At 44.3% G+C, this 17934-nt stretch overlaps 1 protein-coding gene across 1 annotated transcript in view; it reads left to right on the plus strand.

Moving 5' to 3' along the window:
* The window catches only part of ERBB4 (erb-b2 receptor tyrosine kinase 4), a 1957545-nt gene that overhangs the window by 1407237 nt on the left and 532374 nt on the right, over positions 1 to 17934 (plus strand). Inside the window, exon 5 of the mRNA XM_069225651.1 lies at positions 4952 to 5017. Coding sequence (XP_069081752.1) covers positions 4952 to 5017 — 66 coding nt within the window. The remainder of the gene's footprint in view (positions 1 to 4951; positions 5018 to 17934) is intronic.

Consider the following 17934-nt stretch of genomic DNA (forward strand, 5'->3'; position numbering starts at 1 on the left):
TCTGAAGTTAAGCCTGCCTGCTCGTGCTAAGCTACCAACGGGGTGAGCAGAGGTTAACTGAGTGTGATTCTATTTTACCCTGAGGTAAGGGTCCCTGCTTGGACGGGGGTAACCTGATTGCCAACAAAAGACTCCATTTCTAACATAGTGGATATAAAGCATACATCTCCGAGCACCAAGTAACCATCCACTCATTCATGAGTCCATCCATCACTCAAATTGCTGGTCACGTATATATTTATTCTCAAATAAAAAGAAATCTGACGAGTTTCTTCATGGGCAGAGGCGTACTTATAGAAACAGAGAAAGCAGCAGCAGCTACAAATTGGTAGTCCCCAACAAGTCTGTGTGTGACACTACATGGTCTCCAGCTTTACCTTTGCTTTCTTAGTACCACTGTGTCCTTGTGGCTTTATGGACGCGCCTTCAATAAGAATTAACCCTAAAGGTCCCTATGTCCACCTGATTTCCCAATATCCTGCCTGTTCTCAAATCACAGCGCACACATTTCCTTAGAATTTAACTTTGCATCCCCAGTCCACTTGCTCCCATCGGTCTCTCTTTTCCAAATTGTTTTATTTAAAGGCTGGTTCCAACTGTTTTGCCCATTGCTTTATGGCTCATGGCACACAGGCTTTACGTGGCTTCAGGCTTCACATTTGCACTATCACTACGTTGTTCCCATTGGACTTTATGGAAGAATTTTTTTAATCATTTCTATTAAAGACTGGCCTGCATATTTCCTGCCTTTTCACAACATCTGAGCAATATAGGCTTTAAGCTTTGTCTTCTCTTTTTCTCTAATAGTCTTCCAATGCTTCTGTACTGAGACCCAACTATAGCCCTGTTCCTTTTTTCTTCACGGTTCTGCTACATATTTGTTTTACACTTTGACCACAGGGTGCGGGTGGAGGCTGCAGTCATTCATCACCCACTTCTTACTGAGTGGCAAATAATTTAATGAGCAAAGCCACCACAATCCTTTCTCCTTTATATGTTCATTCTTCAGCTGGGAGACAACAGCTTAACTGGGTGCCATGTTTAATTTCTGCCACGTGCGTTGTGTGGATCTCTGTATGTGGGTTGTCTCTGTATTTGTCTGTCTTGGGTGCATCTCAGATTCAGTGTGTGCGCTTGGTCTTGCACTGTTCTTTGCCTACTTATTCGGAGGTCTGTGTTTTACTTCTTGTCTACCGTGTGCCTGATTACCAGTAGGTTTGTGTAAATAGGTACCTGAGTGTCTTGTGGTCTTCGTTTGCTGTTTCGGTGTGGTTTTTTTTCTATTTTTGATGGCTGTCAATGTGTTTTGTTCTTTTTGTGAATTAACGTTGGTAAAAGTGTGAATCTTTCTGCAGAGGGGCATGTGTGATTTATGATACCGCCAGCATATGTGTATTGCATGCTAGACCCACTGGCTTTGTCATTGGTTGATCAGGTTTGCATTTATGAATGCTGGTAGTCGGATTCGTTTGCCATTTCAGAAAAATGCACGTCAGTGCAATATGAAGAATAGCTGGCTTTATGACTGTTGCATTAGAGAAATATGATTGCAAACCTTATGCTTCGGGAATGATATTTTAATTCAGCACTATTTCCGTATTACATCAGGTCTAATGATTGGTCGGGTGCAGGTAGAAACCAAGTTCTGCCTTGGCTAATCAATACTCTTCTCTAACTATACATTTATTTCTAAGCCCTCCACTAGCCCTCTCTTCCCTTTGTAAAGGTTTATTGATTAAAACCTGTTTTCTGCTCTGAGTGCAAACAAAAACAGACTAATGAAAATATTTGATAACCCTACGGAGTAAAATAAAATGAAAGCTCTGTTTACTTTGTTGTAAAGTACCGAAACGAATTAATTCCCATGGAAGTACAAAATAAATCACATTAAGCAATGTTTTCCACACAGTACATCCAGTGTAAGTTTAATGTAGAAATTAAAATGTGGTGTATTTAATGTATGCAAATTACTGAGAACATTAGAATTGGCGTAGCTGTCAATATATTATAAATAACATGGTTATTGTCCTGGGGTTTCATTTAACCAATCAGTCCGCCCTGTAGATTTTATTTGCTTCATTTGTCTCATTGCATTAGCATACTTAACAAAGATGATTGGTAAAAGGGCCATTATTAATCAGTACATGTTGGGTAGTGTTCACGGGTAGATCTAGCACCTCAAGTATGCTATTTGTTGGTGCAGAGAGACAGAGGCTGTGAAACCACACCCATTTGTGTATTAGGGAGGAACTCGACCAGAAATATTTCTCTTATTCCATACTGATTAAGGGTTTGGCTTTGTGCAGTGTCTCCTCAAAGATGTGGTTCTGCACAGCTCCAGACCACAGGTTATCAATTAAAAAATGAAACTGTGCATGCCTTGTCAGCATACAACACCATCACATAATCTTTAGAGGGAGGGCATTTTGTCTAACCCTAGAATATTGTATGAAGGTTGGAGCCACAGATCACAACCCTCAACACTCTAGCAGATCCATGTGTGTATGCACAGTGTGATTGACAGGCCTTAAGCACATTAAATTAAATCTCACGCAGCTCAAGCCACTTAGTGATTGGCTGTATAGCAGGCCCACATTGTCAATCATACTCGTAGTGTGCACACAGGGATGGCCATGTTGCAGGTAACAAGCACTGTATCCCCAATCTGGGCCAGGTGCTGAAGGCAGAGGCAGAATGAAAAAAGCAAGTAAAAAAGAAAACTCTTAATTGCGCGAGCTGTAAATGCATGTGTGCATGTCTGTGTGAGTACTCAAGCAGTATGTGTGCGTCGCATGGATTTATGTGAAAGTGAGGGGAGGCCTGTGCGCCTGATTTCTGCAGTGTTCTGCTGTCTTGCAGAGTACCTTGTTAGTGTAGGCTTGGCAGTAATGAGTCACTCTTAAATTCTTGTAATTCCCTGCATATGGAGGCATTTTGGGAGTCGGGAGAGGGGCAACTCTGGCATAACTGTGGTAATTTATGGCATTGTGGGCATCCTTATCATGATAGTGCCCACCGCTGGTATAATATTGGTCGTGGCATAATGGTTACAGTTTTAGACTTATTGTGGGAATCCTTGATGGTACGGTGATTACCCATAGTATAATGATGACCATAGCACAATGGTCACAATTCGCAGTATATTATGAGCAACCTTGGCAAGGTAGTGACCACCTCTGGCATTATGCATTCTATTGTTTGCATTTTGTGGAACTCCTTTGGTGTTAGGAGACCCACCTCTACCATAAGCCTTGCCTTCTTATAAAATAAAATGAGGACTCTCGGTATTTTGTGAACATTTTTGTCTTGATGGTGCCTACCTGCCACCATGGTGGAATTCTTGGCAAATGATTGGCACCTCACAATGTCAATGGTGGAACATAGGCATCCATGACAGAAGCTGACAACGTGTGGCTGTGAGTACTTCATGAAAATGCCATGCTGAGTACTGGGTACCACATGGTACATCCTTCAAAACGTAAAGAATGACCAGAGATATGGAGCTCTCGTGAGCATACTTTTATGTTTGTTTGGTATTTACCACCATTTCCAGAAGTAGCCCTGGAAATCGGTACCAGGTGCTGGTTTCTAGCTGTTTTAATGGGAATGCCATATGAATATTCCTGCAAACTCTGATTTCCGCTGTGTAGAGTTCTACATGGCTGACAATAGTTGATCCTGTGCAAATTCACGTTTTATCATTGCATTTTCTCTTTTGTGTTCTGGTTATCATATCCGCATCATGTGCAGACATGACTATATTTCATGAACGTCATTTAGGGGTCACCAGGGGTCTCAGCTGCGACCTTGGCCTCAGAGGTGGCAAAATTAATGCCAGGAACACAGTGGCAGTTCGGTCTCATGGACATTGGTTGGGGTTCCACTCTGTTTTCTTTCAACGTTTTTATCACACGGCCAGTGAATAATGATTCATTATTCGTGTGAGATTAATCAAAAATGGGGTACAATTAGCTGGATTATAGCCTTCCATGGCAGCTGAGGTAAGTAAAAAAAAAAAGTGGTTTTAAATGTATGTTGTGTGTGTGCGTGCAAGTGGGAGTGTGTTTATGTGAGAGAATATGTGTGTACATGTACATGTGTGTATGTATAAGAATGTGTGTATGTGTGAAATTGAAGGTCAAAGGGCATGTGATGTCACTTCCGCTACCCCTAGCATTTTGGTAAACTAACGTTTATGCACATTTCGTTTGAAGAATATCCTATAATCATCATTAAAAAATCTATATCTTTACTAAGTGAGGAAAAACAAACTGACCTTCTTTACTTGTTATCTATGAGGGGCACATGGTCTGTTAAATTGTGAATTGATTTGTAATGACTGAGAAGTAGCCTAAAAAGTTAAAGTATACAAAAATGATGGGTGGAATGCTTGAATTAATCTCAGCCGCATCCAGTCCATTGCTATTTTGCACACCATGCGGCCTCAGTTTGGACCCAGCCATGTTCAATCAATCTCAACCCTGTTCCGATGGGAACAGTCCAACCCCGACTGCCAGGCCAGCTCCTCCCTGAACTGGAACACAACCAACCTGGGGCTGGTTCACCCTAGTTAGGGCTCATCAGTCAGGTATAGCTTGGTTCCAGTGACACAGTGTGCACAGGGTCCACGTCTGGGCATACCCAGCCTACTTAAGGTGGCACACTAACGTATACACAAAATTGATAGATAGAATGCTTGAATTAACCTCAGCCACTGGTAATTACTCGGTGCTGCATCCCTGTCCATTGTAATTTTGCACACCATGTCACCCAGTTTGGACCCAGCCATGAGAAACTCTTGTGATTATGATGGTGGCCTACGAGAGCAATTCATTGAATGTTAACTTTTTAGGATGACAGTATGTTTTCTTCTGTTTCACTGATGATTAGTCTTTTTTTTTTACTTCTATAAGAAACTAAAGTTCTTGTTTGATCTTTGCTTCTCTCGTAGGTGGAAAGTGCCACAAGTCATGCACAGGGCGGTGCTGGGGGCCCACAGAACACCACTGTCAGAGCTGTAAGTATGCTTGTATTGAGAGAGTAGCACCTCCAGGTTGTCATTTGTCTACTATAAACTCATGACATGCAATTTTCTGATATGGCTTTTCATTATTCATCCACTGTCCTGAGCCCACCTGCTTACTCCTCAATAATCTAACCGGCCAGCCCACTACCTGCCCACCGTGTAGACTGCACAATAAACTAGTCTGCACAATAAACTAGTCTTCTACTTACTACGTGTATAAGCAAGTAATTTCCTTGTTAATATGTCATATGTCTTTGGCATAATCGTATTGTCAAAACTTTTCACTTTCTTATCTTAACATCAACGTACTAATAAACTTTTAATTACATCCCTGCCATTGCATATTATTATTTTTAATCATTGATGTTATTATTGTTGTTATTATTATTATTATTATTATTATTATTACAATAAATATATTATTCATAATAACATCAGGATGTTCTGTAATGTCACATGTTTTTTCTTTAATGGTCCATTTGCCAGTATCCATCACCGCTGAGACAAGTATCCATCCGCCAAACTATGAATCAGGGCAAAAGCCTCGAACTTGAAATTATTTTTAGAAGCACACACTGATCCAGAGAGAACTAAGATTGGCACCCACTTTCCGTCCCCTCATATAATTTGCCTAAATTTGAGAGCATTGTTCTACCATTGCCAGTTTATCAATCACCCCCATTTTCCCCAGCAGTAAGAAACCTCACATGGATTAACCAAACGCTAATTTCAGTTGAATATGCAGACAGGGCAGCATTTTGCACTAAGAAAATAGTGCTAAATAATGGGAGAAAGTTGAGGAAAAATCCTACCCCAAGAGCATATTTAGCAAGTGCGAGCTCACTAATCGTGTTCTGCTGCATTTATTGAATTTCTTAGCATAAAAATATATCCTCGCATCCACTTTGGATGCAAGGGGGTATTTTTGCACTGATAAATAGTGCTAAACACAGACTCACTCTTCTTGTGAAATTTAACATAATCTTGTGGATTTATTGGGTTATTCTGCATGATTATGTTACACGAAATTATGTGAGTTACGCCCACCCCTAAATAAAAGCCACATTATAGTGGTGACTTAAGAATATACAAAAATGGGCTTTTCCTACATCCCAAAGTCATTTTTACCTGACATGTATCAATGTAGTACACTGAAACTGCAGCCTAGGCAGAGCACAGTAGTGCTCCTGGCTGTAACATATTATTGTTTTATATGATGGTGGTGTAAATACACACTGCAGCACACATATGGCATTTAAGCTTCAATGCCAAAGATGCACTTAATGCACCATTTACAGTGTACCCAAACGGAAGTTAACCAGGCCAAATAGGGAGTTCCAAAGTACAACCCATGTTTTAGAGGGAAAGTGCACACTCTTTGAAACTGCAGTGGGAAAGTGCAAAGAGTTCTAAAGCCAGCAACTGCAGACACACAAAAAATGGGTGACCATGACAAAAATGGGGTAATGCATATATTTGTTTACTGGTTTTGCACTTGCTATGGAGGAGAGGCCTTAATCATACATACATATGTTTGTCTTTGTGTTTGTAGTAGGAGATAAAGCCAGGGTTATGGATGAATTTAATAGCTCATGTTACGTTTTGATCTATTTTCTTTTAGACTGTGCCCCTCAGGAAATAGTTTCCTAGTGGTAGGTTTGCAAGTGGTAGGGAAAGCTCGGGTAGGACTGGGGAGTCTCTGTATAATGTTTATAGTACAACTACCAGCACCCACATGACAAAGGGGGCAGTGAATGTGCCTTAATCAAGCTCTTGAAACTATTTTCTGTATTCCCAAAACTGATTTGTCCTGTCGTCCTAGACTTCAAGCAATCTCTCGTGGTTTCACCCACATTGCAAGAAACTTCCCATTCCCTATACAATCTTTCCGACTTTTGTGTTGGGCTATTTGGTCATCACTACCATGGGTAACACGTATCTTAAACGTTGACCATTGAGGCTGCTCTCACACTAGATTGTAACGAATTTTAAAAGAAGATCGGATTTTGGGTTGCAAGCTCTTAAGAGCACGAGCCTGTTCATGGCCTTGCCCGTTTAAATGATGGTTCTGGTGGCAAGCATCCCATGTCCAAGTGTTCCTGTGTTTGATGATCGACTACTATGTGACTGCAGGGCTGGATGTTTGTGCTTTAGGAAATCATTCGGAGCTATGAAAGAACCAAGCCGGGTCTGCAGGTAAGAGGTGAAGTCTGGAGGCGGGATAATGCTGATACAGCAGCACAGCGCAGATCAATCAAGGCAATCTAGCACCTGCGCCGAGAGCCAGTTCCTTTAATTAAAGGCCTTGTATTTCACTAATAACTTTACATGTTCATAAGGCCTGCCTATTGATTTCAGTTATTTCTCATTTTTCCTCATCTTTTAGATTTACGGTTTCTTGACATAATGCAAAATTAAAGGAAACAAAAAACACAGCTGATTAATGATTATGAAGGGAAGCTTGACCTGCCACCCTTTCATTGTGGCATTTTGTTCTGATATGTTGCTGGCCTACGATGCACTTGCTGCTGCCTATTGTTTTGACTATATGTTGACGTCCTCGTTGTACAACTTGTTTGCACAACATGAAATACAACCAGACAGAGATGTACATGACGCTTTTGCGGAGTGACACAATGTGTATAAAAGAAGCACCAAAGGGAATTGTGACTTACGAAATATATGTTATGTTAATGATAGATGACAGTGCATCACTGGTTCTTTGAGTGAGACTGATGTGCAACTGAGTGTGCTATTACCTTAGTTGTGACTGAGAAAAGAAGAGTCTACCTAATAGATACTGCATAAGATCTTTGCACAGGACCTACTCAATGAAAGCTGCTGTGTCTGGTCTAGATAGCTATAAATGGTCACGCACCATCATACTGAGGAATACAGATTGAGCCTACAGTAACTACAAAGTAATTTGTTAATTTAATTATGCTAGTATATGACTGCTGACAAGTGTTTAATTTGTATAAGAATGATTGGCGGTGCCCAATGCACTGCTCAGAAGCTTGCAGCTGGCTCTATTACACCTCAGTGTGCCTAATAGCAAGGCTAAATAGTATGGTATGCACCAGATGCCTCTTTAATTGACTACCAGACACTCCCTCCCCCTTTATCTCACTCCTGCAAATTCTTACATTCTCCCTTTGGGATGTTTTTTTCATCCTTTTCCTCACTTCTTCCCTTTGTGTGTGTTTCCCTCTCTTGCTCTCAGGAAATGTTCCTTAAGAAGAAATAAGTACCAGTCACCAAACATGAGTGCCAGTAGGCTCCAAATTTAAGCACTGCTGCTGACATAATTTTTGAGCCTTGAGAAAGTCCACAGAATATTTGGATGAAACATGTAGTGGCTGTATCAATGCCCAACTCACCATATTACAGTACAATCAATGTATATTTGAGGAACAGAATAAAGATAAAAGTCAAGTGCCATCCGACAACTGGACTAGATTGTATGCCAATAGAATGTGCACCAAATGACTTTATTAATGTGTGTACAATTTTAAAGTTTGGGTGTGGTTTGGGTTATAGACCTGGTGCATCATGGTGGGCACTTGTTCTACACTCCACTAAATATGAAGATTCATCCTAAGCTTAACACAATTGTAAGGGGTGCTCATATGAATGCTGAGAAGTGTGCAATTGAGAGCACTGTTATCATTTGATTGTTTTCAGGTGGGTTAGAAATGTAGGATCTCATCTATAAAGAACTGATTCAGTAAAACCTGTCAGAAATTGTGTACCAACGTTTACTGAATTGTTTTTTATTTTGCGAACCGAACTATGTACTAATAGGTTGGTTCACAAAATACAGAATCGTAGTGGGTTGCTCTTCTACTTGCCTCATCAATATTCATGAGGTAGTTAACAAACTGTGATCCACTACGGACATAATCACAGGGATGGTGGCCCTGCTATGGATAGCAGACTACTATGGATGTGATTGCTTTTAAATAAAACATAGTTTTGATAAATAGGAAAACAGTCTGCTTTAAAATAAAAATGAAAAGTTGCACAAGGCTTTTTTGTAAGTAGGTAAGGGTGCCACTGACAACTGCCTACTCTTAAAAAATGTTTTGTCAACATTCAAAGTAGGGAAGGGGGTCCCCTTCCTGTTTGTGAATGGGTTACCACCTCATTTGAGTTGATGGTAAAATATTAATATTTTAGGGCTGGATTTCAGTAACAAAAAATAATAAATACCATAAGGAATGGTATATGGAAGGGATGGCGTAAACACGCACTTGCAAAATACTGATTCCTTATTATTTCCTAAACTCAATTAATAAAAACCTTTTCTGAATCGTTAATTGGGTTTACTATATATCAGAATGTGTTTTGGCAGTCACTAACCCTCAGAATTCCCAACTCTGAGAGTGTGTGACCTTTAAAACACATTGTACCTGAGGCCCTTACTGCATTGGTTTAGCTGAAACAGTCTGGTGACTTAGGATGCTGTAAATTACAGGCATTGCTCTCCAATGGTAGGCCCTTTATCAGTACACTTTGCACACTGTTTTTTTCAGCAGTGGCTCAGCAGCACTCATCTGAGCACCAAACCACAAAATCTGATTCCTTTGCTACTCGAATAAAAGTGTAATGAAAAACTTAACACCTCTTTACTCCTGTAGTGTCGGAATACTCAATACCCAGACGTCGAATGCAATATTATTGATAGTCGATGCATGTGAAAGCCACATAGAACCAACGTACTCTGCTGACAAAAAGAGAATGGCCTACCTCTTTCTGGCAATGGACACTGAGCTGAAGATGTGCAGTCTGCACTGAAAGTACAGTTAATGCCTGTTACAGCTTTCGCAGCTCGCATCACGGTTTCCTAGAGAAAATTGAATTTTTTAATCCTTGTTCCGTTACAGTAACTCTGCTTTCTCAAAAGACCCAAAGGCTATTAACAGATGGAGTCACTTGTTGTAGAGTTTCTTTTTTCATAGACTATAAACATTGGAGTCACAGCGTGAGAAGACTTCTATCCAGATATAGCTCAGACACTGAGGGCCTCATTACGAGTCTGGCGGTACTCGCTGTGGCACTTGGACTGCCGCCGACAGGGGCGGTCCGACCAGCAAATTATGACTGTGGCGGAGCCACCATGGTCCGACCAATCGCACCATCAGGTTGCCGCCAACCGACAGCCTGGCGGTGTCTATGGTCTCATTCTAGATTACGACCTCCATTTCCGCCATCCTTTGCATGTCGGTCCGCACCGCCATGCAAAGGCTGGCAGAAACGGGGTGTCTGGGGCCCTATGGGGGCCCCTGCACTGCCCATGCACTTGGCATGGGCTGTGCAGGGGCCGCTATGGACAGCTCTGTCATGCTTTTCACTGCCTGAATTATGGGTAGTGAAAAGCGCAAATGGGTGCTGCAGCCCCCGACGCACCTCAAAATTGCCGTCAACGTTGTGGTGAGTATTCCGCTGGCCAAGCGGAAAACTCATATTAGGGCCAGCGGGCAGAAAACCGGAATGGCGGTTTTCCATCCGAAAGAGTTTGGCAGGCGGCCTCCGCCCACCAAACTCAAAATGAGGCCCTGAGTCAAGACAGCTACCTATTCATGTGCATACAATGAGGCTATGTTACTGTGTATATGTTTTCACAGAAAAAGAAACACAGTTGTGTGTGTTTTCTGGTTCGCTGGCATATCAGCTATCACCATCCATGTCAGGTAGGCTTGTGGCTGTCTTTTGATCAGCCACCTCAGCAAACATGTTTTTTGTATGCCTTAAGGTGCAAGCAGTCATTTTTTGTAGCCTATCATTTACCTATGACTCAGTTCCTGTGTACTGTTTTTCCAGGAGTCAGAGCATGGGGAGGGATACAGGCAGAGGCCAGATTACTACTTTTCTACCTTAGAGGTTATATTCTAAGTTTATCCTTGTAGGAAGAGAGCCATTGGTCTGACCTACAGTCATTCTGCCAAGGAGATCTCTAAGATTTAAGAATCATAGCTTCATATAAGTACATATGTTGATCTGGGTTTCAATAGATGTATTGATCACCCACTATGTTGAAACTGATCATTATTGAAAGACAGCACAGTTATTTGCAAAAAAATATTTTAAAAGTTAGACACACATACCACATTATTTCTTTCTTGTGGGGTTTGTTTATCGCTTCAGGGTGCTTACAGGCACGTCAAACAATGAATTTGAGAATGTTAGAAATTGGGTTTTTGGTTGGCAGTCAGGTTACCCTCTGTCCAAGCAAGAACCCTCACTCTAGTCAGGGTAAGTCACACACAATCCAAAATTAGCCTGTGCCCACCCTCTGGTAGCTTGACACGAGCAGTCAGACTTAACTTAGAAGGCAATGTGTAAAGTATTTGTGCAATAAATCATACAATACCACAATATAGCACCACAAAAATACACCACACAGTGTTTAGAAAAATATATAATATTTATCAGGATAATTGTAGGTCAAAACGAATAAAGATGCAATATGAATTTGTAAAGATATCACTGAAAAGTGATATAAAGTGTCTTGAGTCTTTAAAAAGCAAACAAAGTCTCTTTCAAGCACAAAGTACCTGGTTTGGAGTGGAAAATCTCCGCAAAGGGCAGCAGAAGAAGAGATACGTGGAAAAATGGTGTGTGCGTCGATTTCTCCCCAGCACACACACACTTGCGTCGTTATTTTTCACGCGGGGAAGTCGTGCGTCGTTTTCTGGCACGCGGACAGTCTCTTTCTGTGGATCGCGGGGATTACCAGATGTCCCGGGTCTGTGAGTGGATTCTCCTGCTTGTTTTCCGGCTGCGTGTCGTTCTGCAGGGCTGTGCGTCGAAGTTTCGCTCTCACGGCAGGCATTGCGTCGATTTCTCCTCTGGAGGTCGGGCTGCATTGTCCTTGCGAGGCCGTGCGTCGAAGTTCCGGTCGTCCCCAAGGCGTTGCGTCGATCAGCGTTGGTGTGCGTCGTTTTTCTCGCCGCGGAACAAGCTGTGCGTCGAAAATTTCGGCGCACGAAGTGTCCAAGTGAAAAAGAGAAGTCTTTTTGGTCCTGAGACTTCAGGGAACAGGAGGCAAGCTCTATCCAAGCCCTTGGAGAGCACTTTTACATCCAGACAAGAGTTCAGCAAGGCAGCAGGCCAACAGCAAGGCAGCAGTCCTTTGTGGAAAGCAGACAGGTGAGTCCTTTGAGCAGCCAGGCAGTTCTTCTTGGCAGGATGTAGTTTCTGGTTCAGGTTTCTTCTCCAGCAAGTGTCTGATGAGGTAGGGCAGAGGCCCTGTTTTATACCCAAATGTGCCTTTGAAGTGGGGAAGACTTCAAAGAGTGGCTAAGAAGTGCACCAGGTCCCCTTTCAGTTCAATCCTGTCTGCCAGGGTCCCAGTAGAGGGTGTGGCAGTCCTTTGTGTGAGAGCAGGCCCTCCATCCTCCCAGCCCAGGAAGACCCATTCAAAATGCAGATGTATGCAAGTGAGGCTGAGTACCCTGTGTTGGGGGTGCGTCTGAGTGAATGCACAAGGAGCTGTCAACCAAGCCCAGCCAGACATGGATTGAAAGGCACAGAAAGATTTAAGTGCAAAGAAATGCTCACTTTCTAAAAGTGGCATTTCTAGAATAGTAATATTAAATCCGACTTCACCAGTCAGCAGGATTTTGTATTACCATTCTGGCCATACTAAATATGACCCTCCTGCTCCTTTCAGATCAGCAGCTGCCACTTCAACAATGTATGAGGGCAGCCCCAATGTTAGCCTATGAAGGGAGCCTGCCTTACAGTAGTGCAAAACGAATTTAGCAGTTTTACACTACCAGGACATATAACTACACAGGTACATGTCCTGCCTTTTACCCACACAGCACCCTGCTCTAGGGGTTACCTAGGGCACACATTAGGGGTGACTTATGTGTAGAAAAAGGGAAGTTCTAGGCTTGGCAAGTACTTTTAAATGCCAAGTTGAAGTGGCAGTGAAACTGCACACACAGGCCTTGCAATGGCAGGCATGAGACAAGGTTAAGGGGGCTACTTAAGTGGGTGGCACAACCAGTGCTGCAGGCCAACTAGTAGCTTTTAATCTACAGGCCCTAGGCACATATAGTGCACATTACTAGGGACTTATAAGTAAATTAAATAGTCCAATCAGGTATGATCCAAAGTTACCATGTTTAAAAAGGGACAGAGCATATGCACTTTAGCACTGGTAAGCAGTGGTAATGTGCGCAGAATCTAAAAGCCAGCAAAAATGAGGTCAGAAAAAGAGAAGGAGGAAGGCAAAAAGTTTGGGAATGACCCTGTCAAAAAGCCAGGTCCAACATGACCCCCTACCAGCCTAAAGCCAGGGTAGACTAATCAACACTCTGATAGACTTCCCTGCTTAAGGCGATAGAACATGGACAATGGCCCACTACTGCAGGGGCACTCGCCAGTTCAACGCCTTTCTGAACTCAGTGAGGCTTCTTTGTCTATACTCTCTGGGTCCACTGATCTGGCCCATGGGGAACCCTTCTCATCACCTGAGAACCCCATCTGTAAAGCTCCTAACTTTAGTTTGCTTACAGATGCATCCCAGTATGCAGACAGTACCACCATGGCCAACAAAGTGATGTGGCCCATTCCATTCCTTGGGTCTGACTTCTGTCCCCAACCCAGGGAAAACTCTGCCCACAAGGACAGAAACCAATAGATGCCACTGACAGCTGTCAGTGTTATGAGCCAGGCATCCGACCATCCACTGCTAGGTGGAGTCCCTGAGGGGGCCGTTGGATGAGCTTCTCCTCCAACTGGGGGGCTGGTAGAGAGCTCCCAAGGGATTCTTGAAGCATCCCAGAATGGGGGACAGTAACCCCAGGGGTCTTGCACCCCTTCTCCACTCTCACCAGGTCAGGGGTGGGTCCTTACTGGTCCCTCAGCCCAGGGTCTGTACCCTGAGGCTGAACAGAGGACAGGGGTGAGTCCTTCCTCACCGTGCCTTCCCATCTGGGCTTACATACCCTCCTCTGGGGAGTGGTACTGCCAAACATCTGAACTGTCAGGGCACCCTTGGGGGTCAACCCTGTCAGCTCTCCTGACACTAAGAGAAACTCATTCCCCAGAATGCAGTCAATGGGCAGCTGGGGACTAACTATGACCCGCCTCTGGGTCACCTCCCCACCCCACTCTAGGGACACCCGGGCCATGGGACGGAAGAAATCTTCCCCAATGGTTGGAGTCACTCTACACACCTGTCTGGTGTACTGCTCTGGTGACACTAGTCTCTCCACAATCATGGTAAGACTAGCCCCTGTGTCTCTCAGAGCGGTGACTGGGACCCCATTCACTCCCACCTGGTGGAAGTGACGACTCCCACCCTCAGGGATCACCAGTTTACCCTCTGAGTCCACCTCCCAACTAAAGGAGATGAAGGCATGGTCTATGACCTGCCCCTGGGGACTACATTCCCCTAAGGCCACATGGGCCACCCCTGTAGAGGTCCCAATATTGGCTGAGTTCTTTGGACAGACAGAGTCACCCTTCCTGTGTCCTAGCTGGGAACACTCAAAGCAGCGGGTTGGGAATGGGATGCTCTAGGCCACTGCCCACCAGAACCCCCACCCTGTTTCTCAGATGGGGCATGGGAACCATTTCCTCACCCCTTACTCTGGGACTCGTCTGGGTCATCTCTAACCTCCCCCTCACTCTGTCGGGGGGAACCCGAACTACCCTTCTCGGGGTCACTCCCAGATACCTTTTTGGACGCTCTGGTGCTTGCCCAGAGGTCGGCCTCCTCAGCAAGCTTCCTGGGATCAGTCAGCTTACTATCTACCAAGTGCTGGCACAACTCTGTAAAAGTAGTATTGAGCATATGCTCTCTCAGAATCAGGTCATATAACCCTTTATAATTATCTACTTTGTTGCCCCGCACCCATCCATTCAGTGCCTTACTGGAAAAGTCAAAGAAATCTACCCAGGTTTGTGTGGTTTGTTTGGTGCTGTCACTGAACCTCTGACGGTATCCCTCAGGGGTCAGCCCAAACTTGGCAAGTAAAGTGGCTTTCTGAAGTGGGTATGTGTTTTGATCAGGTTGATCCAATGTGAGAAGTGTGTCCCTCCCCAGTGGCGGCACATACCCCACATAGCTACCCCCCATTGCCCTTCAGGAACCTCATGAGCCCTTAGTGCAACTTCATAAGCAGCTAACCATTTATCTATGTCATCTCCCACCACAAAACTGGGCACCACATTTTTGGGTATACGAACCTTCTTTTCTCCAGCAGGTCCTGTCAGTATGCCGCCACCATTATTGCTGGATTCAGACTGTCTCGCCTTGATCTCCAGCTCCTTGAGACTCAGTTCATGAGCCAACAATAGTTTCTTTTCAGCCAAATCTCTTTCAGCTTCCACCTGTTTGGCTGCTCTTTCAGCTTCAGCTTGTTTGGCTGCCCTTTCAGCTTCAGCTTGAATCTGTTTGGCTGCTCTTTCAGCTTCAATCTGTTTGGCTGCTCTTTCAGCCTCAGCTTGCTTGGCTTCTCTCTCTGCCCTTCTTTCCTCCTGTTGAGCCTCAATTTTCAGTTTTGCCATTTGCAATTGGAACTCCCTTTCCTCTCTCCTTTCCTCTGCAGTCAGGCTTTGCACAGAGATACTGCTCCCTGGTCTGGAAGGGGGCACAATTGCAGTGGTAACATCATCCACAGATAGCAACAAATCCTCTGAGGGGCCATTTTCTGGCTCCTCTTCTTCGTCATCCTCTTCTAAATGGGCTTCTGCCCAGGCCCTCAGCGCCACTTGAAAGTCCTCCTTTTTGGAGGCCCCTTGGGTGGGTACCCTCATTGCCCTGCAGAACCCTCTTAGCTGTTTGACCGTATATGTATCCAACAGGACTAGGTCAAAGTCTCCTATTTGAGACCCAGTCAGAGACATGTTGAGTGAGGATTTAGTTTTTGAAAATTGTCAGGAAAAAACGAATTTGCAAAAAGAGATAAAAATCAAGTTGACCTTCAGCTGTGGGTAGGTAGTGAAATACTTGGCTACTGTATGTCACTGCACAAATACAAGTCCTATCCTCACCGCTGATCACCAATGTTAGAAATAGGGTTTTTGGTTGGTAGTCAGGTTACCCTCTGTCCAAGCAAGAACCCTCACTCTAGTCAGGGTAAGTCACACACAATCCAAAATTAGCCGGTGCCCACCCTCTGATAGCTTGGCACGAGCAGTCAGACTTAACTTAGAAGGCAATGTGTAAAGTATTTGTGCAATAAATCATACAATACCACAATATAGCACCACAAAAATACACCACACAGTGTTTAGAAAAATATATAATATTTATCAGGATAATTGTAGGTCAAAATGAATAAAGATGCAATATGAATTTGTAAAGATATCACTGAAAAGTTATATAAAGTGTCTTGAGTCTTTAAAAAGCAAACAAAGTCTCTTTCAAGCACAAAGTACCTGGTTTGGAGTGGAAAATCTCCGCAAAGGGCCACAGAAAAAGAGATACGTGGAAAAATGGTGTGTGCGTCGATTTCTCCCCAGCACACACGGACTTGCATCGTTATTTTTCACGCGGGGAAGTCGTGCGGCGTTTTCCGGCACGCGGACAGTCTCTTTCTGTGGGTCGCGGGGATTACCAGATGTCCCGGGTCTATGCGTGGATTCTCCTGCTTGTTTTCCGGCTGCGCTTCGTTCTGCAGGGCTGTGCGTCGAAGTTTCGCTCTCACGGCAGGCGTCGCGTCGATTTCTTCTCTGGAGGTCGAGCGGCGTTGTCCTTGCGAGGCCGTGCGTCGAAGTTCCGGTCGTCCCCAGGGCGTTGCGTCTATCAGCGTCGGTGTGCGGCGTTTTTCTCGCCGCGGAACAAGCTGTGCGTCGAAAATTTTGGCGCACGAAGCTTCCGAGTGAAAAAGAGAAGTCTTTTTGTTCCAGAGACTTCAGGGAACAGGAGGCAAGCTCTATCCAAGCCCTTGGAGAGCACTTTTACAGCCAGACAAGAGTTCAGTAAGGCAGCAGGCCAACAGCAAGGCAGCAGTCCTTTGTGGAAAGCAGACAGGTGAGTCCTTTGAGCAGCCAGGCAGTTCTTCTTGGCAGGATGTAGTTTCTGGTTCAGGTTTCTTCTCCAGCAAGTGTCTGATGAGGTAGGGCAGAGGCCCTGTTTTATACCCAAATGTGCCTTTGAAGTGGGGAAGACTTCAAAGAGTGGCTAAGAAGTGCACCAGGTCCCCTTTCAGTTCAATCCTGTCTGCCAGGGTCCCAGTAGGGGGTGTGGCAGTCCTTTGTGTGAGAGCAGGCCCTCCACCCTCCCAGCCCAGGAAGACCCATTCAAAATGCAGATGTATGCAAGTGAGGCTGAGTACCCTGTGTTTGGGTTGTGTCTGAGTGAATGCACAAGGAGCTGTCAACCAAGCCCAGCCAGACGTGGATTGTAAGGCACAGAAAGATTTAAGTGCAAAGAAATGCTCACTTTCTAAAAGTGGCATTTCTAGAATAGTAATATTAAATCCGACTTCACCAGTCAGCAGGATTTTGTATTACCATTCTGGCCATACTAAATATGACCCTCCTGCTCCTTTCAGATCAGCAGCTGCCACTTCAACAATGTATGAGGGCAGCCCCAATGTTAGCCTATGAAGGGAGCAGGCCTCACAGTAGTGCAAAACGAATTTAGCAGTTTTACACTACCAGGACATATAACTACACAGGAACATGTCCTGCCTTTTACCCACACAGCACCCTGCTCTAGGGGTTACCTAGGGCACACATTAGGGGTGACTTATATGTAGAAAAAGGGAAGTTCTAGGCTTGGCAAGTACTTCTAAATGCCAAGTCGAAGTGGCAGTGAAACTGCACACACAGGCCTTGCAATGGCAGGCCTGAGACAAGGTTAAGGGGGCTACTTAAGTGGGTGGCACAACCAGTGCTGCAGGCCCACTAGTAGCATTTAATCTACAGGCCCTAGGCACATA

The sequence above is a fragment of the Pleurodeles waltl genome, chromosome 3_1 (genome assembly GCF_031143425.1).
Source record: "Pleurodeles waltl isolate 20211129_DDA chromosome 3_1, aPleWal1.hap1.20221129, whole genome shotgun sequence".
NCBI classification, from domain to species: domain Eukaryota; kingdom Metazoa; phylum Chordata; class Amphibia; order Caudata; family Salamandridae; genus Pleurodeles; species Pleurodeles waltl.